General features: G+C 44.0%; 1 protein-coding gene across 1 annotated transcript; it reads left to right on the forward strand.

The window, feature by feature from the left end:
* Positions 1-976: 976 nt before the first annotated feature.
* On the forward strand, positions 977-15,138 carry LOC116487511 (meprin A subunit alpha-like). The gene is made up of 12 exons (XM_032184507.1): positions 977-1,010; positions 1,133-1,186; positions 2,930-2,970; positions 3,056-3,131; positions 4,028-4,145; positions 5,003-5,178; positions 5,390-5,611; positions 6,478-6,624; positions 9,306-9,521; positions 9,840-10,313; positions 10,476-10,649; positions 15,095-15,138. Exons 1-12 carry the CDS (start codon positions 977-979, stop codon positions 15,136-15,138), a joined length of 1,776 nt encoding a protein of 591 aa, XP_032040398.1.
* The last annotated feature ends 140 nt before the right edge of the window (positions 15,139-15,278 follow it).

Here is a 15,278-nt window from a genome sequence, read left to right on the forward strand (position 1 = left end):
ACCTGTTGAAATGTTTTTGCATGAGTAAATCCATATCCTGTCCTGCTTTACCATGGCTTGTGTGGCTTGTGTCCACAGGGAAAGCACTTGGTGGGATCCCTGGGTGGGATCCCCACGCAAAGCACTGGGAGCAGTTAGCTTCATAGGCATGTCAGTGGGACCAAGCCAGGATCCCTCGTGGCACCTCTGTCCTGAAGGAGAAAGCCTTTGAGGTCTCCTGAGGAAACCCAAACTAGGATGCTTTGTTTGAACTCTATGGCCAATGTTCTGTTGATTACAAAAATAACACATTTTTTTTTTTAAATTAAAGATGATGTTTTACCCCTAAAATTATGTATATTAGTGCTATGTGCGTTTATGTTAGTGTTTGCATCAAGATGTTTTCAGGAAAATAAAAAAAAAAAAACAACAAACCACCAACAACCAAACCATTTTGTTAAAGTGAATTATTCATTCAAAATGCAAACCCTAAGCCTCTTAGGGTTGCTTCTGTTCTCAGCTGCTTTGTTGGCCTCATGTCAGGATGGGGCCAGGATAGTTTGTAAAGCAGAAAAAAAAAAAGAAAAAAAAAAGTGAGATTGTTTCTGAAGAAGTCACAGAAATACTAAAGAGTTTGGTATCTCCTGAATGCCACAAGGGTTAATGTGCTAAGAGTAATTGTTATGGGGAAGCAGATTGCTTATCAGTTTTTGCTTATGGCTATATATAAGATAAAAATCTGCTCTTCCTTTCAAAGTTCATCTTTTCTGATGGCTTATCAGTTCTTCTGAAGGTTAATCCTCCCCAGGACACTATATCTACATGGGCCAGCAGCACCAGATTGTCTTCTGAAATGGATCCCTGGAGGTTATGTTGTTTCACAGCACTGGCTACCTGCTCCTTTGCCTTTACGGTATTCCCATCTTCTCTGTTTTCTGGCTCGTGATCAGGGTGAGATTTCACTGCATTTGTCTGTGGTTTTGAAGCTGTGCTTTCTATGTTTCAGATCCAAAACTCTGTTGATGACAGAGGTAAGGACACAATATTTTTATGTTAGTGGAAAATTATCGGTCATCAAGTGGGGATTTACACCAATTCATGTCATTTAGTGACTAATTTAGGGATTTATTTTATTTTATTTTATTTTTGACAGTGTATGTTGTTGACGGAGGGAAGCTTAGAAAGGACATCCCAGAAATAAACTCAGGTAAGTGAGGAGAGTAAGTAAGCAGAGTGCTGAATTTTTACAGAGATCTGAGCTAGCCTTTGTATGACTACAAGTCTGGCAGATGTCAGGGATCTGAAAGACCCCTCTTATGTGAGCAAAGTCCCCAAGGTGTAAGTGCTGCAGGGCGGTTAAAAATGTGTGGGATGACCCCCAGCTCTTTTTGGGGAGACGGGGGGACACCTCCCTTGTGTAGTCTGATAGCAGTAGGAGAAGCTGGCAAGGCAGGAGCAGGGCATGGGGCAGAGGACAGAAATGTCCAGAAAGGTTGGTATAGGAAAGGGAATCACAGAATCATCTACATGTAGGTTGGAAGAGACCTCCAAGATCACCTAGTCCAACCTCCAACCTAACACTAGCTAAACCCCTCTACTAAACCATATCACTAAGGCTGGGAAATGTCCATAAGGCTAATTTTGTAGGAAGCCCAATACCTTACTCTCAAATTTGGAAATACACTCAACAGCTCTTGGGCAAGGCTCAGCAGCCTCTGTGCTGTACCAAACCTGCATCAACCCCTGCACTCTTCTGCAATACCACCACCAGAAAAACCTCGGCAGTGGCTCTAATTCCACCTCTGTTTTGTTGATGTGCACTCATCCTAAGTGAGCTGCTGGGTTTCACACCACCAATGGCCAAGATACAAATCTAAAGTACCTTCAGCCCTACCACAGGGCTTCAGCGCTGTTGCCTTGAGAGAGTTTTCATTTCCTGCCATGGATTGTTATCTGCTTTATGCTCTGGGGTAGCTTTCCTCTGATTTTGCTGGTAGAACAAAGCACATGGGACTAGATTATTTTTTTCTTCTCTTTTTATATATGTGAAGAAAATAGGATATTTCTGTAACTAAAGGTTATAGAAATAGGTTATGGATGAACTGTCTGTGCTGGGATTGTGCCTATACAAGGACATTAATTAATTTTACACTCACAGGACCATACAGTGGCTGCAGCTTGGACCCATGTTTGGACAGGGAATTTGGCACCTTAAAAAAACCCAAAGTATAAAATAAGAGTCACAAGTGCTGTGCTTTTAAAGCATGGAAGATGTGGATAAGCTGCAGATGTGGATAAGCTGCTTAAATCACAGGTGCCTGATGCCAGTTCAAATCCATCTCCTGTGGCACCTCTAGAAGGGGAAGTCTCCTTCTGCAGGTGGATAGCTGCATGTGGGTCTGAGACATATAGCACATACCCAGGGTAGGCATTTAGATTGAATTGCTTGAATCTGAGCTTAGTTCAGGCTCAGGACTTTGAAAAACGAGGATGAACCCCTTCCCTCTCCAGAATCCTTGTCTTTCTCCTGTGATCATAGGAGGATCCCAGATGATTAGTCTAGGTTAGCCAAGTCATTAGGCGACTAGATGCCTAACTTCTGGACAAATCCCATTTTACCTAAATATCCACAATGTTCTGAAGTCCATGATGGGTTCAGGATACAAGCCAAGGAAAAAGAGCAAAAATCTCCTCTGGGCAGGTGATATGAAATTGTTATGGAAATCTTCATTCAACCCCAAATCCTCCTTCATTGCAGGTGGCGGATGAGCATGCTGTAGGGTGGCGTTGGCTCTTTGTTGCCTGTTTCTGGGTGGTTGCTGTTTATGGAGACATGGGTTGGCTGATGAGGCAGCCTCATGATAAATTGTGTGGTCTTTGAAAAAGAACACAACATACTGCAGTCCTTGATATGTTGCTTTAACCAAAATGCTTGTTTATCTCCTTTCAGAAACAGGAAGGCAGCTTTTTGAGGGTGATATTATCTTACCGGTAAGCATTGCTGATCTAAACTAACTCCAGTAAGAGTGTGAGCTGGGCTGAAATGTTAACACCAGTGTGTTAATATCATCCACAGCTGGAGAGGAATGCTCTAAGAAACAACTCCTACAGATGGAAATTTCCCATCCCCTACATCCTGGCTGACAGCCTGGGTAATAAGTCTTTTTATTGTGGTAGGGTTGTATGGCTTCCATTATATGTACTCTGGTTTTGTACAGCTCTCTGGGCTGCTTTTGTTTCATTTGCTACTGAATTATGCCCTGTTAATGTTATGTTACTCTTGGCCAGACTGAGCAATGTAACTCTGCTCCAGCACATCTTGTTGTTGATGTGACAATCCCAGTAATGAGCCTGATGCTAATTGAGCAGCCAATTTAACTAATATCGGTGTATCTGGCTGGGGTCTCCAGATAATGGAGTCAGGAAATCCTAATCACAAGGACACGTGTCTTGATCTACTGTACCCTTCATGCCTTATCTCTTTGTAGCAGTCCCAGCTCCAGTCCCAGTCCAGGGAAATGCAGATATTTTATAAATGAAAACATTCAGAGAATTTTCCCTTTTTGTTTTCATCTAACTTTAGGTATTATTTAAAAGTTTTTTACACTTCAGGTATAAAACTAATAGTAAAACAGTGTTAAAATCCTATAGATCTCTCCTGTGTTTGCCAGTCCCAAGTTCGAAGTTTACAATACTTGACAGCTCAGATAATACAATGACGTGCACTAGAAGTACCTAGAAAAACCCAAGCAATGCCTCAGATGTCCAAAAGCCTGCATATTTTTTGTTTGTTTGTTTTCCAGCTCTCTGAGTTTATCTAATAAAGATAATAAAATTATTATCTTTCCCTATGGGATCTTACAAAATTACGCTAATTGGGGAATTCTGCTAACAGCCTCCTGCTCTTTGATATTTTTATATTTTTAGTAGATATTTTTATACATGTTCAGATTTCTAATGCATGCTTGTTCGTATTTAGAATTATAGCTATTTATACTTTTATAAAAGAAGTACAACTTCTACTGTTATCCTCTGCTGTATCTTTCAGATCTGAATGCTAAAGGTGTTGTCCTGCAGGCATTAGACATGTTCAGGCTGAAGTCCTGCATTGATTTCAAGCCCTACGAAGGGGAGCAGACTTACTTGAAATTTGAGAAGCTGGACGGGTAATTTTGTATTAACGGCCTGGCTCGTACCATCTGATTTTCTTCCAATGAGGAGACTTTCCTTTCATTCTGGCTATTACACAGGGCATAAATACCTGAATCACATTTCTGGCCCAGAGCTTATTTGTGGTATGCTGAAGCCAATGCAGACAGACTAACCAGGCAAAGGTGCTATCTGCATTTGATGTTCTCTTAATATAATATTTGATAATATATATGTATATATACAATACAAATATATATAAATAATATATAAATTATATGTATTAAATATATATTATATAATGATATATCTAATATATATTTAATATATTATTTTATAGTAATATTTTATTTCCATTCACATCCTGGCTACTGAATTGAACCCCTTTCTTGGAATTCTTTCAGGAAAACAATGAAGTTTCTCCTGGTGTTTGTTAGGGGCAGGGGCAGGGGATGTCTCCTTTCTTTCAGGGGCTGAACTTGACCAAACATTGAACCCAGCACCTCCCAGGCTCTGCAGCTCACTGCAGGCTGTCTTGGCACTCGTTGGGGAGGAGGCGACTGTTCCAAGCCATAAACCTTCTCGCCTAAAATAGAAGTCTAAAATAGGTGTGACAGCTTCCATCCCAAATGCCTGTAACCAGCCAGGGACTGTAAAGGTGCCAGGGAAGCTAACTCAGCAGCACCTGCCAGCACTGTGAGAGTCTGAAGTTAGGTGGGGGATCTCCCTGCTCACTGGGTGGGACATCAGGAAGCTGGGGCCAACAGCTACTGTCTAGAAATCCCATGTAGTTTAACAGCTCTATTCAATATAAATACAAATCATAGAAGGTATTATGCAAAATGGGTGCAGTATCTCAGTCTTTGCCTTACAGGTGCTGGTCTTATGTGGGGGATCTTCAGAGGGGTCAGACGGTGTCTATAGGGGAGAGGTGTGACTATAAAGCTATAGTGGAACATGAGCTCCTGCATGCCTTGGGATTCTACCACGAGCAATCCCGGACGGATCGTGACGACTATGTTCAGATATGGTGGGACGAAATTATTGAAGGTACTATGCAGGTCTGACACGCTCGAGAATTATCTGTAGATGCATGCCCCTTTTTCAAAATGCTGATTTCAGACATCTCTGGTTGAGAATGACCGCCCAATTGCTGACAACTGGACCATTATTTAGCCGTGGGTAAAGCATTTTGAAATGGCGTTATGTGGTAAGTTTTATTTCTGGTCTTGCCTAATCATGTGCATATGTTTTTGTCTAGGTTTTGCATATGCCTTTGACAAACACAATGATAGTTTCCTTGATGATCTCAATACCCCGTATGATTATGAGTCAGTCCTGCACTATGGACCATATTCTTTCAACATCAACAGCAACGTCCCTTCCATTACAACAAAAATTCCTGAGTTTAATGAGATTATTGGGCAGAGGTTGGACCTGAGCAGGATTGACTTACTGAAGCTGAATCGCATGTACAACTGCAGTAAGTTCATCTTCTCACACATAGACTTGAAAACCCTTTCTCAAGATTCATGATAATGTGGATGGAGTCGCAGGAGAGGAACAAGAACACTTCCCTCTTGGGATCCTTTCACAGTGCTAAAAGAAGCTATAGTTCTTATGCAGCATAATGAAAATTTCATTATTTCAAAATTATTTCAAAATTTCATTACAGAACACCATTTGAGTGAATCAAGAGTCTTTTAATAGATTTTGTTCAACCAGGCATTCCCGTAAGATTACCTGTAATAGTAACATGGACGATGATCTCTTGTTGTTGATGATAAAATCTTCAAGCAATGAGAGTCTGGAATTAGGGCTTCTGAAATCAGGGTACTTCAAGTTCCTTTTTCTCCCTGTGTGATGTTCAGAAGCATGAATTGGGTTAATCATGTCTCCAGCTTCACTGGCAAAGCATGAAAGTAAGCATTCCAGATTTTGTACTGACTCACTGTTAACATATACCTGAACATTTCCACTAGCTTCAGCAGAACTACTTCTGATTTACACCCTGAAGTGAGAAACAGGACAGAGAACCTAGTCCCAACAGGCTTAGAGAAAATGATAAATATCTGAAAGGAAGAACTGGCATGCAGAGGTCAAGGTGGTTCATGCAAGGAAATATCCAGCTTAGAGTGGGAAAAAGAGATAACATGCTTGTTTTAGGGGAAAGCATAATTTACTTGTGGTAACAGAGTGGTAGATGTGAAAGTCTGTGTAGTTTTCAGTTGTATTAACAACATATTTCATGAATTTAAGTGCAGCACATAAGCACTCTGGAATGGAGCTAACAGGACAAGGCTTTTTTGGTATTAATGAACAAAACATATGTTTCTCTGTTCCTGGCAGCTTCAAGCCTCACCTTCTTGGACCAGTGCTCCTTTGAATACATCAATATCTGTGGGATGGTGCAAAGTGGAAAAGATGACGCTGATTGGGATCACACATTGGGCAAATCAGGAGAAGAAGACCATACTTTGTTGGGAAACTGTGCAGGTAACAAATGTATATTTTAGATTGTCATTAGAATTCACCATGCTTTTAAAAGATGTGAAAAGGTAAGATGTGAAAATAAGATGTGAGATGGACAGAGGTAATTAAGTGTTTAGAAATACCATACTATTAATGTTAATCACTATATGTATGATACTAAACATGACCCCTGAATTTTCAGATAGGAAGACTAATAATTTTCATATGATATGTTTAACCCTTCCTTAAATCTTTTCTCTACATTGTAACATCATGAAGAAATGAGAGTTTGAGATTTAGCTGCTGCAAATTCGTAGCAGTTCTATAGAAACTCAGGGATTCTCACCAGTTTGCTACAGCTGACTTCGGTGAAACTCCACAGAATTAAGTCAGATGAGACTCTCCTCCTTTTATGCATATATTACAGTATTTTGAGATTATTATTATTATTTTTAAACTGAAGCTAAGAAACACTTCCCCTTTGTACAGGAGTTCACTTCAGGCATCTTTGCAGAAGTCTGTGCATAGGCAAATATCACAAAACACAGACCTTGTTTATAAACAAATTCCGATATTGAAACCAGTCCAGGATGGTCAAAGTAGGAAGCTGACTTTCAGCAGTGTGTCGCGGAGCAGGAAAAAACATCCCCAGGAGACTTCTCCAAGGGAGGTGTGCTGTGTGATGCAGCGCTGCATCAGGAAGGTGGAGCTGCTGCTTGCTCCAAGCCTGCTCAAGCTGCACCACACGGAGAGGCCGAAGAATTACCTGAGAAACAACCCAGAAGTGATTACCCCTCTTCCGAGGACAGTGTTGTATGGGGTCCTTTTGATCAGGGCTTTGGCTCTGACTGCACTCACTTAAACATATATTGAACAAAGATGAGCGTATTGAGCTCTGCTTGCTGTCAGGATACAGGAATTGTGCAGGGGTCTGTTGTTTTCAAAGGCAGAGGGGGAAAAATTAGACACTGCAGAGATGTAACACTTAGACAGTCCCCAAAATCCTCTAGCAAAAAAGCTTCTTATGAAAGTCACAGGCATGAGCCTAGCTGGTCTGGGTACAAGCGGTCACAGTTAGGCACATCTGCTTCCCAAAATGCAAGTTGTGGTTGCTCACGAAAGTCCCTCATGGTTCAAGAGGAAAAAAAAAACGGAAAGAAGTGAAAGTCATTTCTGTGGGACTTGTTCCAAGGAAGAAGACAGCGAGAGATGGCTCTGGGAGGTCACGGATCATTTTTGTTGCCAAATGCTGTGTTTGGCTACAGCCTGTAGATTTGGTGGCTATAGGAAATTTTGCTCAGTGAGAGAGAAAGCAGGTGGGTAGCAGGCTGGGTGAAGGGATGCAGCTGCTCTCATCCCACGTGTGGGTTTGTGTCAGCGTGGGCGAGAGGGCAGACGTGCAGCTGCTGTAAGGCTGAATGCAAAAACCAGCACTTGGAAGACCCACTGTGCAAAACGAATCAGCTTGCTGGCAAGGAAAGAGAAATTTCTTCTTTCTAGAGAAACGAGTCTGGCTGGCTGTTGCTCGCTGGGCTGCTGCTTGCGGTTTGCTGACAGTGTGCGGGCTGTGTGATGGAGCATGTGGCAGAGGAGCTGACAGCAGCTTCCTGCCGCTCGTGGCTGCTGACAGACAGCTAACTGCCTGGCTTCGAGCAGGGGGAAGGCAAAAGAAAGAAGGTTTAGAGCCTAAGTGGTCTGCCTCACAAGTTTCCTGAGAATAGACGGGTCACAGTTGGTGAGAAAGGGGGAGCTTGCTTGGGTATTTGTAGGGGAACTGAGTGCAGAAGGCCAGCAGTGCTGGTGGGATCTGATCTAGGCACAGGCACACAGCTGGGATCAGCACTGGAGCTCACAGCAGCATCAGGCAGCAACTCCGGAGTTTTCTCTATGTGGTCTCTGCTGCTTGCATCGCTCGGCTCCTGGATGGAAAACTGCAAACCCACACATGCAGCCCCAGGGTACTTGGAAATGCCCAGAGTGATGCAGCTGGAAAATGCATGCCCTGTAGGGAGGGAACGTGTAGAGGCTGTTAGGTGAAGCTGATGCCCAGAGCTGCTCAGGCACGTTCAAGAAGCTGATTAAAATTGCAATATATGGACTAGGACTGATCCAGAGGCGGCCAAACTTTGTAACCAGACAGATCAGTGAGTCGGACGAGGTGCTGCTCTGGCCCACATACAGAACAGCAGACTAAATATGAAAGAGAGGAAATAATTACTATCAGTTCTTTACCCATAGAAGGCAAATAAGGCTTTAGATACTTTTATGGGGGAGTCTGATCTATCAATAGAGGGCTAACCAGGCATGGGTTCCAGGAAAGCCACAGAATGAAGCCCTTGGCCTGACAGGACCCTTCCAATGCATTCCTAGTTTGTCTTCCAAAAAATCCCTGGCCGAGTGCATTCACTTACATTTGCACGTTGACAGGACTTGCGTATGTATGGTTAGCACTTAATTTCTAAAGAGCAGAACCAAACTTGCACCCTATCTAATCAACCAAACTACTTTGCAAGTCATATTTCAACGCATTTTCATTTTAATACTGATTTGCAATGTAGGGAGAATTCGTTTAGTTTTTTTTTTTTTTCTTTGAAAATAACTTTCTAGCTCTGGCGATTGGAAACTGCACTAAAGTTTATTTAACACTCATTTCATTACTGAATGGATCAAAAAGTTTTTTCACAACACTTTTTTATGCTTACCAGATAGAGGATATTTCATGCGCTTCGATACAAAACTGGGACACGCTGGTCAGGCAGCTCTTCTGGAATCGCGCATCCTTTATCCCAGGAGGAAAGAAAAATGCCTTCAGTTTTTCTACAGGTTAAATGGAAGCCCACAGGATAAACTAGTTATCTGGGTGAAGAAAGATGATGGAACTGGAAATGTTAGGAGGATGGAAAAGCTATACACTATTACAGGTAAGTGGAAGTGCTTGTTGTGTGCTGGCAAACATTGATGCAAGACAATGCTGGCACGGTTTATCATATGAAAGCTTGCTCAAGTGCCCAATGTAAATCCAACTTTTATTTGCTTCAGTTGAGTAACTCCAGATTTAGTGCCCATGAACACAAAATGTAGCCCAGAGGCAGAGTCCTTAAGACAATTCCTGCATTAGTGTGGGTGCCGGGCATCACTTACCATCCAAACAGATCACGGGGAGCTTGAGGAAGACACAGTTTGATTTAGGGCCATGCCCTGGACTTTCCTTTCTCACATGTATTTATTTTCCCCTCCAGCCGATGGAGAACATCACTGGAAATTGGCCAACATTCCCTTCAGTGTCCAAACCAAATTCCGCTACGGGTTTCAGGGCATCAGAGGAGATCCAGCCACCTCTGCAGGTGGGATTGCCATCGACGACACCAGCCTGACGGAGACGAACTGCCCCACCAACATCTGGCACATCAGGAACTTTACATCCCTTTTTAACAGGACATCAAAAGGCGACTACATCACGAGCCCCGTGTTTTACAGTTCAGAAGGCTATGCCTTTGCTTTGCAGCTGTATCCTCATGGGAGAAATTCATCGCCTTACGTGAACTACATGGGGATCACTTTCCATCTCTGCAGCAGTCAGAATGATGGCCTTCTGGAATGGCCAGCCGGCCACAGACAGGTCATCTTGTCTGCTCTGGATCAAGACCCTGATGTAATCCACAGGATGTCCCTCAGCCTTAGCTTTACTACAGACCCAAAGCAGCTCGTGTACGGTAAGTCAGAGTGCTTCAGGGAGAAACGTGCAGACACGGAAGTTTTGTCAAGCTGGAGAAAAGTGCTGAAAGCTGAGAGACTGAGACAGATTTGTCCTGCATGTGACGCTACTGGTTTCACTGGAGATCGGTTTTAATTATTTGTATATTTTTGCACAACAGGCAGAAATGATACCCTGCAGTGGGACAAGCCATCTATCACGGGGAGTTTTTCTTCTGCCTGCAACTGTTACATGAGCCCAGGTGTTGGCTGGAATACATTCCTGACACACAGGGAGCTGCACTGGAAAAAATTCCTCAAAAATGATGATCTTTTTATTTTTGCTGATTTTGAAGGTACAGTATCATATTATTAGAATCCCAACTGGAACAGAGTAAGTAAATACTCTTCTGTTTATAAGGAAAGCACGAACGATGAGGGTGATAAGCAAATCTCTAGAGCCATCTATTTCAGGAACAAGACTTTTATATGTCTAGTGATTTGAGGTGCCTGGATTTTTGAATACCCAGTATAAACCTCTTTGGATAATTTTGATTCTCTTAACCCAAAAGATCAAGATTTTCAGGCCAGATTATACTTGCATGTCTTGAAGATCATCTTTCTTCATGGTGTTGCTATTTGCAAACACTCCTGTATCCCTTTCTATTTAAGAAAATTGTGGTTTGAAAAATGAAGCTGTTCTTTTTGGACCATGACAAATTGGCAGAAGGAGTTTTGATCCAAAGTTTTTCTCCTGAGGCTCCAGTTTTTTGCCAGGAATGTGTGCAGCTGATCTGCTCTGCCAAAGGAGGCAGGAAAGGGTAGAAGAAGGAAAAGAGCTCTCTAGTGCAGGCAGCAGCCTGGTGGGCAGGTACCCCTCTGAGAAGGCCAGGGGGACAGTGCATGCCCATCCTCTGTGACACAGCCACACCTCAGATGGCTGTGTTCATCTTGCCTCACTCTAGGTGTCTAAAATGAACTTTCTGCACTCTCTGGTGGGTCATTTGAGAGTAATGGGTACTTCTGGAGAGCAGTTAAGCTCATCCCAAGATAGTTGTGATTAACCACTCTCCTGATACGTTGATCTCCACTGGATACAAAGGGATCCCGTGCTGACAACACTCTTCTGAAGAGTTTCCTTCAGAAAATATCAGTGCCTGGAAAGTGGAAATGGTGTATAAGTAAACGATCATTAAATCTTATGTGACCCTGGTACACTGGTTGTAGCACTTGTCTTGGATAGGAGAAGACAGCTGGGAGTACACTGTGATGATCCAGAATCACTCCAGATGGCCAAAGGCTGTGAAAACCAGGCTTTTCTGGAAGGATTCTCCCTGGCTCTTCACAAAAACAAACAAACAAACAAACAAACAAACAAGAAAACCGCACAGTTCTTGTTTTCATTCCAGCAGAGAATGGAAACACTTTTGAAACTACAAAGGCTTTGGCAGAATGGGAAAGCAGCTTCCCGTGAATCTTTAATCAGGAGCATGTGCTGCCGAATAAAAATGCAAAGGGCAGGCTACAGCATAAAGCAGCATGCAGGAGGGTCCAGCCTGCCTGCAGGTTATGTAGGGCACCCAGCAACTCTTCCAAGTCGCTGTTAGCAACAACAACAAAAGGACAGCCGAGGCCTCATTGTATGTTCCCTGACAGCATTTTGTACCAGGAGCAATTCACTGAGGGTTGTTCAGTCCCTCTGCGTGATACGGGTGCCAGTGTGCCCAGAAGCATTTGCAGCTGCTAGGTGAAATTGTAGTTAAGAAATTGAAAACCTTGTTAGGAGACTGTTTAGTCTCCAATTACAAACTGGTTCGGCTTAATTTCTAAGCATTAAAACTATTATGCTGCAGCGTAAGCGTGCAGTCTGCTTTTCAACACTCGTTTTGACACCAGGGGGCCTGGAAGCTGAGGGGCAGTGTTACAGTGCCCTCTGATGAAAGTTGGAGGTAGTCTCTGCATAACCATTGAGGGTCTACCCCATGCCTCCCAATTCACAACAGGCCTTTCTCCCTCTCTCCTCGCCCTCCAACCCTGTTTCACATTGCCAAAGCCCTCTACCCTCTCACCCCAGTCTCCTCCAGATCAGCAGTCCCAGAATCCCCTTGAGAAGCGCACGGACTGGAGCTCCACGCATGCTGGGAGTTTCCCCTCCCAGCTGCCTCACTGGGTGCTACTGTGGCCTCTGGAGCTATTTGGATGAAACATTATTTTTTCTTTATTTGCCCCCAGAATTAGCCTGGAAGTCAGCCCAATACAGCTGATAGAACTGTACTATATATGCCATGCATCGAATTCATATCTTTTATTGTCTTTTTTTTTTATTGCAGATCTCACTCCTCTGATTACAACTGAAGTCCCAGTCCATCCTTGAAGTGCTCTCAACCTCTTCACAAGCACAAGCAGTCATTCAAGACAGATAAAACATATTACTTCAACAAACACCTATATTCTGTGGCTTCTGTATTTTAAGAATTTGAACTAAGCATCTCTGCTAGTTTTAAGAGAATAAACCCATACACTCCCTGCAGATTAATGTGGCCCAAGCAGAAAATTGCTTCTCAGTTGTATCCAGTCTTTTTCTTCCTAGGTTTCATTCTTTCTGTTTATCTTCACTGTTAGCAATGTTTTTTATTCCCAATTCTTGAGTCTGAAGTCTCTCTGTTCAGCCTTGCCTAGCCAAAACCACCAGTGCTTAATTTTCCAAGATTCTTTTCCACAGTTTCCTTCATTCCCCTTGGCCATTTTGACTTCCTCTTGTCCAGCTTTTGATAATGCTCACTCACAAGTATTCACAAGCTTGTTTACTGCCTAAAGAACAGCATGCTTCCCTACCTCATCTGTGTCTGGACCCAATTCAACATTATTGAGAAGTTTTCATGAAAGCAGAATGGGAATTTGGTTGGGTCTTGGGGTGCATTTGGTGATGCATATGTTGGGCATACAAGATTATATTGCATTAGTATATCCTGAGATGTCCGCATAACCCTCGTCCTCTACAAACTGAAGAACATGACTGTAGAATGACTTATCTTTAGACATACTCCTTAGTTTCTTGGATGGAGTTGAAGTTAAGGAGACTCAAAACTGATTGCTTTTTTAGAGTACTTTGATTTTGCTTCAGGCTTTTGTTCTTTTCTCATGCCTTGCCACATATCTACAAATCACAGCTGTTGCGCTCCGTGTTGTCTCTCTTTGCTCATCTGTGAAAAGTTTTACACGATGTATCTTGAGACATGCTTCTCATTTACTTGCCATGTGCCCTGTAAGTACTGAAGAAGAGCCATGTACCTTAGGTGAAAGGTCAGCTATATCCCGGGCTGCACAAAAAGCAGCATAGCCAGCAGGGCGAGGGAGCAGATTCCCTCTGCTCTACTCTTGTGAGACCCCACCTGGAGCCCTGCATTGAGCTTTGGGGCCCCAGCACAAGCAGGACATGGACCTGTTGGAGAGGGTCCAGAGGAGGACCTCATGGAGGATCAGAGGCTGGAGCACCTCTGCTGTGAAGACGGGCTGAGGGAGTTGGGGTTGTTCAGCCTGGGGAAGAGAAGGCTCCAAGGAGACCTTACAGTGGCCTTCCAGTGCCTAAAGAGGGCTATAGAAAAGCTGGGGAGGGATCCTTTGTCAGGGGACGTGGGGATAGGACAAGGGGGAATGGCTTTAAACTAAAAGAGGGTAGGTTTAGATTAGATATAAGGAGGAAATTCTTTACTGTGAAGGTGGGGAGGCACTAGAACAGGTCACCCAGAGAAGCTGGGCAGCTGAGCTCCACCACAACTGCTCTCTCGCTTCCCTTCCTCAAAGGGAAATGGGGACAAAATACGACTCAAAAGGCTCAAGGACTGAGAAAAGGACAGCAAAGTCATTCAGCAATTATCGTCACAGGCAAAACAGACCCAGCATAGGGAGATTAAAGAAATTTATTGCCTATTGGTAACAAGATAGAAAAGTGAGAAACAAACTAAAAACACCTTCCCCCCTATCCACCCTCTTCTCCATTCTCCCCCTCGAGTGGTGCAGGGGAATGGGGAATGGGGGCTTCAGTCAGTCCCTGATGCTTCTCCACCATTACTTCGGGGTCCCTCCCTGCCCCTGCTCCACGTGGGGTCCCTCCCACGGGATGCCGGCCTTACCAAATTGAGCCTATGGGGGCTGCCCACAAGCAGCAGCTCTTCAAGAACTGCTCCCACATGGCTCCATCCCACAGGGTCCATCCCCCAGGAGCAAACTGCTCCAGCATGGGTCCCCCACGGGTGGGCGGCAGCTCCCCCCAGGAGCTCCTCTCCACGGGCTGCAGCTCCAGCCCAGGGCCTGCTCCTGTGGGGGCTCTCCACGGGCCGCAGCCTCCTCCAGGCCACATCCACCTGCTCCACCGGGGGCTCCTCCACGGGCTGCAGCATGGAGATCTGCTCCATGTGGGACCCCTGGGCTGCAGGGGGACAGCCTGCTCCACCAGGGGCCTCTTCACAGGCCACAGGGGAACTGCTGAATGCCTGGAGCACCTCCCACCCTCCTGCTGCACAGACCTGGGGGCTGCAGAGCTGCTTCTCACTTTTCTCTCCCAGCTACTGCTGTGCAGCAGTTTTTTTTTTTTGTTGTTTGTTTTTTTTTTTTTTTTTTTGTTTTTTTTTTTTTGTGTTTGTTTTTTGTTTTGGGTTTGTTTGTTTCACCTTTGTTTAATCTGCTCTCCCAGAGGTGCAAACAACATTGGTCCCTGGCTCAGCTCAAGCCAGCAGTGGGTCCCTTTGGAGCCAGCTGAACCTGGCCTGTATCTAACATGGATTCTGGATTCTTCTCACAGAGGCCACCCCTGCATTCCCCCGCTACCAAAAGATTGCCATGTAAACCCAATACATTGGGGAAATACTAATGCAGAGCCTATGTGAAATCTGCAACTTTCTGGAGCCTTTCTCAGTTAGCCTGTAAGTCCTCCCTGACCCATGTCCCCTCTGGAAGACAGCAAAGTGTGAGGCAGAAGTTTTCCC

The sequence above is a fragment of the Aythya fuligula genome, chromosome 3 (assembly GCF_009819795.1).
Source record: "Aythya fuligula isolate bAytFul2 chromosome 3, bAytFul2.pri, whole genome shotgun sequence".
Classification (NCBI taxonomy): Eukaryota; Metazoa; Chordata; class Aves; order Anseriformes; family Anatidae; genus Aythya; species Aythya fuligula.

Bases quoted from the DNA above. Each gene is read 5' to 3' on its own strand.
- LOC116487511 (XM_032184507.1), top strand. From the start codon at position 977: ATGTTTCAGATCCAAAACTCTGTTGATGACAGAG. The intron at 2,971-3,055 runs GTAAGCATTGCT...TATCATCCACAG, and splicing joins AGGGTGATATTATCTTACCG to CTGGAGAGGAATGCTCTAAG. The intron at 6,625-9,305 runs GTAACAAATGTA...TATGCTTACCAG, and splicing joins TTTGTTGGGAAACTGTGCAG to ATAGAGGATATTTCATGCGC.